Source organism: Myodes glareolus, chromosome 15 (assembly GCF_982192425.1).
Source record: "Myodes glareolus chromosome 15, mMyoGla1.1, whole genome shotgun sequence".
NCBI lineage: Eukaryota > Metazoa > Chordata > Mammalia > Rodentia > Cricetidae > Myodes > Myodes glareolus.
Genome location: NC_142040.1, coordinates 48,011,687 through 48,020,192, shown reverse-complemented (window position 1 = coordinate 48,020,192; position 8,506 = coordinate 48,011,687). Strand labels below are relative to the sequence as shown.

Here is an 8,506-nt window from a genome sequence, read left to right as displayed (position 1 = left end):
CAAGTTAGTAACTTTTGTATCTTAACTTTATGAACTTGAGCTTATGTGCTTAATACATTATTCTTTGTTGTTTTTCTTTTCCTTTTGGTGTTTTCGAGACAGGGTTTCTGTGTGGTTTTGGAGCCTGTCCTGGTTGTAGATCTCACAGAGATCCGCCTGCCTCTGCCTCCTGAGTAATGGGATTAAAGGCGTGCACCCCCACCGCCCTGCTTGTTTTTCTAAACAGATCTTCTCAGTCCTGACTATGGGCTAGGATTCAGGCATGTGTGCCAAGTCTACTGCAATGGTTGTTATTCTTGTTGAAGAGGTGTTATCAAATGGCCATTCACACTCAAAGGGAGGTTTACGTTGCTTCTTAGGTAGCCACAAGACACCAGAGCACTGAAATCCAGCTAGCAAAAGTGAGATATGTGGATGGTGGAAAGTATATTATACCTTTCTAAGTAGAAAGAAAATCTAAGATGTCTTAATTTTTTAATCCAGTTCTTTTTTTGTTTGCTTTTCAAGAGAGGGTTTCTCTGTGTAACTTTTGGAGCCTGTCCTGGCACAGCCTCTGTTCAAGGCTGGCCTTGAACTTACATAGATCTATCTTCCTGCTTCTTCCTCCTATGTGCTGGGATTAAAGACATGCATCACCACCACCCAGCTTTCCAAGATGTTTTAATTTTTAATGCCAATTATGTGGTGACACAAGTTGGCTATATTAGATTAACACAGTAGAATTAGTTCACATTTTAAATGTGATGAGAATCTACATACTTGGTTTGCATTTGTAACTCATTACATCTTAGTATTTATGATCATTTCTGTGTATGTGCAGTTGTCTACATGCCACACGTTTGTGTGGGTCTGCTACCATCCTCGCCCTTGAAGCAAAGCTTTCCCCCATTTCTTCTACACTGGATACTTTAGCCTAAGTAGTAGCCCTAGAGCTTCCTATCGATTCCCCTGCCTCAGTTTTCGGTCTCCCTGTAGGAGTGCTACTGATTCTGGCATACTCCCCCACCTCCCCTAGACAGGATTTCCCTGGCCATTCCGGAACCCGCTCTGTAGACTGGGCTGGCCTGGCCTGCCTTTGTCCCCGGGTGCTGGGATTAAAAGCATGTGCCACCACTGCCTGACTCTGAACCTGGCTTTTTATTCACTTGGGTTGCTAGGACTGAACTCTGCCTATGAGCTATTAGATTCTGTTGGGCAGGGTACCTTAGCTATCTCTTTTCCTTGCTTGACCATCTTCCTGGCCCTCGCATTAGCTGCTACTAGACAGTGTGTATACTTCTAAGACATTTCAGTCAAGTCAGACATAGCCCTGGTGTACTCTAATGTGAATCCATTCGTCACATTTACAGTCGAAGCTCAAAGTCTTGGTTGGTATGCCAGGGCCTAGTCTTCCTTCAAAGAACCATACGGACATTGCATGCTCTTGAGTGTTGCATTCAGAAATATTTAGAATTTGAAGGTTGTTTTCTATTTTTATCCAAGAAGATCAAGAAAGGGCAGGTTTGTTGTGACCATAATTATTTTGAAGTGGCTTGTAGTCTTTTTCTTTGAAATAGAGTAGCCCAGACTGGCTTTGAACTCAAAATCCCCTGCCTCCCACTCATAAATACTAGGATCAGAGGCATGTACCACCATGCCCAGCTTTTCTTGCATTTGGAAGTGTGGATGGTGTTTTTCATCTGTGTTTTTAAGAGTACAATTAGTTAGCATTTTGGTTCTACATCCTGTCTGAATAAATATGGATTCCATCCAACAGGCAAATTTGGTTATCAGTTTCAATTATAGAAATGCATTTCAATATTCACTGCTAACAGCATCTTTATTAGCAGAGGAAAAAGCATAAACCTTATACAAATCCTTTTTTCTCATGCTGTAGTTTGCATTTACAAAGTGTGTTACAGTACACCATCTCGAGACTCTTGAGATTCTAAATCACTATGCCATGCTGTTGTCTCACAGGGCGATCTCAAGAGCCATGTCTAATAGGACAGGGCTTTGAAGGCTTCCTGTTTCCTCTCTCCCTTGGGGATCTGCTTCTCCTCTGTGGGCTGCTGCTCTGATTATGCCTTTCTCATCCCCAGATGGCCAATTATAACTATTTCTGTGACTGAAATATTATTTGCTACCAAGCTAGTTCCTCAGCTTCCTCTGGTAACTGTTCTAACTTGAGAAAACCAGACCTCCTAGACCCAGTACCTCCCCTTGTTTTTAGTAACAAACTTTTTGAAAGGTAGCCCTAGTTCTTAGTTTCATATTCAAGGAACTGAAATAAAGGCTCACAGGTTAAAAAAGTAGAAAGGTAACTTTATTCAAGCAAAGCAACAGTACGGATCACATATGAGAGTCTTGCAGAGACAACTCAGACCGTTCACTGTGCAGATAAAAGGACAGAGTTTAATGACTAGTACATACATTAAAAACAAGAGAATCAGCTGGAAATGATAGCTTACAACTTTAGTCCCAGCACTAGGAACAGAGATAGGAGGATTGCTGTGAGTTAAGGATATCCAGGTTTGCATAGAAGCTCTAGGGTAGCCAGGACAACGTAAGGAAGACCCTGTCTCATAAAACCAGGCAGGCAAGGGCATCAAAGCTCTCCTGTCAGCCAGTTTAGCTAAAATGGGCAGTTTCTGGTTTAGTGAAGGCCCTGTGGAGAACAATAGAGTAATACAGTATAGAGAAGGGTTGGTTACCAAGAGGTAGGGTGTGGGTGGTTTTTACTTTGACAGGTTTGTCACATATAACCATCTCTTTAGAGTGTAAGACCTTTTCCGTAATAGATCTGATTGCTTAGCTATGTACAGATGGTAGGTAAGCACAGAACTCCCTAAAACATCACTTGGGGAGGTGCCTTATGGCACATAAAACACAAACAGGCTGAGGGAAGAATCTTTCTTCATTGAGAATGGGGTAAACGAACAATTGTGTTGTTATGGGTAAACTACATTAATTACTCACCTTGCCTGCCTCACTGGGATTTTTAGTTATTTCCTGTGTATGCTTTCACTGTGTAGCCCTGGCTGTCCAGGAACTTGCAGAAATCCATCTGTCTGCCTCTACCTCCCCCATGCTGGAACTGAAGGCATGTGCCACCACCACCCAGCCAGTACTTAATTCACTACACTCAGAAAGCCTGTGAAAAATATCTTTATCCTTCTATTATTTTTTTAAAAATATTTATTATGTATACAATATTCCGTGTCTGCAGGTCAGAAGAGGGCATCAGACCTCATTACAGATGGTTGTGAACCACCATGTGGTTGCCAGGAATTGAACTCAGGACCTTTGGAAGAGCAGGCAATGCTCTTAACCACTGAGCCATCTCTCCAGCCCCTTATTGTCTTTTTTAAAATTTATTGTATTTTCATTGATGTATGTTCATTGATGTGAGAGTCAGATGCCTTTGAGCTGGAGTTACAGGCAGTTGTAAGCTGCCATGTGGGTGCTGGGAATTCAACTCAGGACCTCTGGAAGAGCAGCCAGTGCTCTTAACCGCCAAGTCATCTCTCAAGCTCTCCTATTTTATTATCTAGTAAAAACTTCAGAGAAACTGTTATGTGTCTTCCACAAAACTACTTTAGCAGGGAGCCATAGCATTCCCTCTAGGTAAGGATGTGGCTGTCTTGACAAAAATCAACCTAATATTTTTGGTTCAATTTGAGGGGACAGTCCAGTAAGACAAGATACATACAGTGCTAAGTGGAGCTCAAGGTTGCTGGCTACACAGAAGTAGCTGGCCATCAACTTTTGATCAAGACAGAGGCAGTAATGAAGTGTGATTTCAGCTTGTTTATAACAATAGTTGAGCACATAGTGGTTCATGCCTTTAATACCAGCACTAGAAAGATAGTCAAATCTGTTTGGTCACAGGGTAGCCTTGGGTAAATCGAGACCCTGCTTCACAAAAATCAAGAGATCATAAAACTGGGCATTCTGGCACACATGTCTATTACCCCAGCACTTGACGGTAGTATGGTTAGCTAAAGTTACAGTGCCACATTCAACATTAAATCTACAAATTGAGTCCCAAGCCACTTATAACTTGGAGACCTTATATTTAACAAAAAACAAAAAGCAGAAAAAAATGCTAAACAAATTGCCAAGCTCTCTAGTCACGCATCTCTGCTCAGTTTAGACCCAGCTGTGCAATCACAGGCTACAACGTACCCCATAAGCCATGAAAGATCCTCACATTGTGCAGACAATTCAAGACTCACCTTCGAAGTTAGACACACCAAACATAAAAACCAGACCAGGTGGTGGTACAAGCAGATCCGAGGATGAAGTCAGTCTGTTCTACTGAGTTCCAGGACAGCCAGGGACACAAACTGTCTTTAAAAACACCAAACCAGAGGCTGGATAAATGGCTCAGAGTTGAAGAGCACTAGCTGCTCTTCCAGCAGTCCTGAGTTCAATTCCCAGCAATCATATGGTGGCTCACAACAATCTGTAATTTGATTCAGATTCCCTATTCTCAGATCACAGTGTACATAGTAAGTTAAAAAAAAAAAACCAAAAACCCAAACCCAAAACCTTAGTGGTGAAACTGAATCCAGGTGCACTTGATCCTCAATTGAGCAGCCTCATCACTGCCTACAGCTTTCCCCAAACCTATTGCACACAAGAACCACGACCAAGGAAACAAATTTTCCCAGGGGCCATTAGTTCAGAGACGAACTTACCTTCATAACGGCTTTTATTCTAGCACCTCCTTGGGACTCTGTGCTATCCCTTTCATTTCTTGACTCACTCAAGCCCAGATACCCAGTTTAGCGCCCACCTGCCTCAATGTCTGATGATCCTTTGTTAGAATTTATGTATTTTAACCATTAGCAATCATACAGTACACCATAATTTTAACAAGCTTACAGGTTGAGTTCAACCACGATGAACCATATATTGTCAAAAGCAATTTCATGCCCTTGAATTTGGCACCTTTGAGTACAGTCTCATGTACTAGGAAAAAGTCTGACCAACACCTAGATTAACAACTTACATACAAGTAAACAGCACTTGTCTCCAAGAGCTGGGAATAAAGGCAAACACTGTCTTGCTTGGTCTAAGTAAATGCTAAAACCTGAAACTCCAGGAATCAAGAGCTCAAAAGCAGGGTTAGGACAAATGGCCCCCATCCATGAGGGCCTTGCGCAGTAATTTCAGTCCCGTTCAGACTGCAAGCACATTAAGATACCCTAGGCATGGTAGGGATTAACAATTTAGGCTGCACAGCTGTGGTATTTTACATAACCATTCCAGTTAACTTTTCCCTAGCAAGCCTCCTCACCCGGCCCACCACTTCTTATGCCCATGCCAGGCAAACAGGATGGGTCCCCAGGTTCAGATTCTCTTTCCCAAGTGAGAACTCATCCAGCCCCTACTTCAGCCTCATAGGAACTAACCTTATGTATGAAAGCCCAGTTCTTCACATACTACTAAAACTCAAAGTAATCATAAAATCAAACACTGAACTGACATTAAAATACCTTAGCACACCACACATCATTTTGAAACCAGAACATTTATTTTATGACAGATTGAAATCCTCAAGATGAACTGGATGCTGCAACAGCTGCCCTCTTGGGTTTAGGGGTTGTCCCTTCACGGAATCCATGTCTGCGCAACGTTAAAAAAGGAAAAAAGAAAAGTTTGTAGCAATATCAACATCACTTTCAATTTGATTAAACCGTAATAAGCTTATCTCAGTTAAATGCTGAAATCAATATAGCATTCATAAGTTCAGACATTTATTTTTAGAACATCACTGATAAGCCATCATTCATTCCACTTAAGATACCCACATCAGATTACAATGAACTCATTCAAACAGAAAGGCTCATTTCTCCAATTTTCAAAAGAACCAAGGTCCTTATGGTCTAAAGGACAGGCTCTAATCTTCCCTTAGAGATAGATGGAAAAGAATGACCAGATAAACAGCATCTTTGAAGCTGCTCAACCAAGACTTTTTTTTTCAAGACAGGGTTTCTCTGTGGCTTTGGAGCCTGTCCTGGAACTAGCTCGTTAAGACCAGGTTGGCCTCGAATTTAGAGATTCACCTGCCTCTGCCTCCCGAGCGCTGGTATTAAAGGCGTGCACCCACCACCGCCCGGCTGAGTAGCTTCTAAGAACCTCATTTCATTAAGATGAGCCACCTGAAGCACAGGAAGGTTAAACAGGCTGAAGATAGCCTCGAATCACAAAACACCAGCAAACCATTACACACAAAGTTACAACTCCATGCAGTATAAATACAAACACAGGAATTGTCTACATCCTCTTGCTTGTTGCCTTGTGATCCTCAAGTCAGGTCTTACAGCAGACTGTAGCCAGAAGCCCCCACCACTCAAACCTCACTTTCCCTATGGGCAATCCCCACAATAGACTGCCTTGGACGAGCAGCCAGGTGAGCAGGGCAGGTTTCTATACAGATTCTGAAGCAAAGTCTAAGATGGGGCAGGGGAATCCTGTATTCTTAAGGAAATTAAGGTCCCGGTTCTAGGGCTAAAAACAAACAAACCAAAAAACAACAAAACCCCTATCTAGGTTTACAAATGAGGAGGACTAGCACTCAGAAGAGGTTTGTTTAGGTAGCAGAGGCAGGCGGATGGCTGAGTTCGAGGCCAGCCTGGTCTACAAGAGCTAGTTCCAGGACAGCCTCCAAAACTACAGCAAAACCCTGTCTCGAAATACCAAAAAGAGGGGGCTGGGGAGATGGCTCAGTGGTTAAGAGCACTGACTGCTCTTCCAGAGGACCCGGGTTCAATTCCCAGCCACCACATGGCAGCTCACAATTGTCTGTAATTCTACTTCCAGGAGACCCAACACTCATGGCAAAACACCAACGTACATAAAAAATATTTATAAAAAAAAAATACCAAAAAGAGTTAACCAAGCAAGTAAGTAGTCTTTCGGACCCATTTATAGAACAAGTCTTGACAAATTCGGGTGGTTCACAGATACACTCTAAAGGGGAAAACCCAAACCAAAACAGGCCACGGTATTATTCCCACTATTCACCAGCGGAAAGTTACAGGATTCATATCCCACCCTCCAGAGCCAATGGTATCGGAACAAAAACTGTACCTGAATCTTCGGTAGACAATTTTTAGGTGCCTCATCCGCCCGGTCCCGGTAGTGTTTCGTCTCTTCGCCTTGGCACTCCAGTTGTCTAATAAAACAGGATTCCAAAGGGTTTTTCTAAGCACCCAACGGTCTCAAGTGTCATTACAGTGCTTTACCAGCCACCAACGTTCTCTCTGTACCAACCAACACCACCCAGCAAGGGGTTCTCTAGCCCACCTCAGCTCAAGGCAAAACCGGCCAGAAGATTAAGGAACTTACACTTTCTCTTGCGCTTGGCAGGGTAGCCGCATTTGCCACAGGTAGACTTCTGAAGGTGGTAGGCCTTAGAGCCACAGCGGCGGCACAACGTGTGCGTCTTGTTGCGACGCTTTCCGAAGGATGACGTTCCTTTCGTCTGCACGGTAAAAGCATTTATAAGCAATTTTGAAGTCCGACTACTTCTCGACGTACTCTGGCATTTTCACGGAAAATGCCTACTGACGCGATGTACCAAGTACATGGGGCAAAACATTAAATTCTTCTCACGGAAACTTTTCAAAAAAAAAAACCGCTGCCGGTAACTCACACGATCTGCACGGGCGTCAATGCTTTGCAATCTCCTTGATTTTAAGCGTTAAGGTTTTAGACCAAAGGTGTCCGCGCCTAATCCCAGCTCCAAAGAAACACCTCCGGCTTCTCGGTGTTCTGAGCCGAACGTTCCTAAACCCGTCCTGAGCATCTCCCCGGGAGCAACAACGCGCACGATCCCCCAAACCTCGGAGACCCACGGCGGCGCTGGGACTGAAGGCTCGGCCGGCCACGGAGCGGCCTTTCCCCTGGCTCCTGCGGGCCACCGCGCGCGCCCTGTCCTGGCCCAACAGTTTCCCTTACTAGGAATCTTGTCACCCACGCACCGGCAGCACACAGGGCAGCCCGGGGAAGAAGGATGGAACGAGATTAACAGAGCCCAAACACCACACTCACCATCTTGCTTCTGCCGCCGAGGCCAAAGAGACCGGAAGAGAAAGCACTTCCGCTACTTCCTGTGGATAAGCTTCCGCCCGACGAACTACTTCCGTCGGCCGAGGTGCAGCACTCTTAAGGCTCCGGCGCAGTGGTATGGTTGGGACCGGGAGAGTCGGAGAGCCAATCGAGAGCCCGCGACTGTAGGGGGCGTGGCCAGCTCGCCCGACTCCGCCTTCTCGAGCTCCAGAGGCTCCCCGCCCCTAGAGAGGTGGTGTCCACAGCCGTCCCTGACCAAAGCACTGTTTGCAGTTCTTCAGCAGCTGTCCCTGGCCGCTGCAGCGTCTGCAGTCCTTGTCCTTTTGCAGCTTTACCAGGAAACTTCAGCGTTTGCAGTCCGCTCTGCGCCCACGGCGTGGATTCCGGTCGTGGGACTCGAGGGCGGTGGGACTCTCTGCGTGACAGTGCCGCTGGCTGTGTGTGC

General features: G+C 44.8%; 1 protein-coding gene and 1 non-coding gene across 2 annotated transcripts; both read right to left on the bottom strand.

The window, feature by feature from the left end:
* Nucleotides 1–2,283: 2,283 nt before the first annotated feature.
* Nucleotides 2,284–8,204, bottom strand: Rpl37 (ribosomal protein L37). The gene is made up of 4 exons (XM_087896906.1): nt 8,044–8,204; nt 7,339–7,474; nt 7,081–7,165; nt 2,284–5,613 (listed from the first exon to the last, which is right to left on the bottom strand). Exons 1-4 carry the CDS (start codon nt 8,044–8,046, stop codon nt 5,544–5,546), a joined length of 294 nt encoding a protein of 97 aa, XP_087753032.1. The 5' UTR covers nt 8,047–8,204; the 3' UTR covers nt 2,284–5,543.
* On the bottom strand, nt 5,692–5,771 carry LOC125397726 (small nucleolar RNA SNORD72). The gene has a single exon (XR_007231143.1). It is a non-coding gene; the product is annotated as a small nucleolar RNA SNORD72 (small nucleolar RNA).
* Nucleotides 8,205–8,506: the final 302 nt, after the last annotated feature.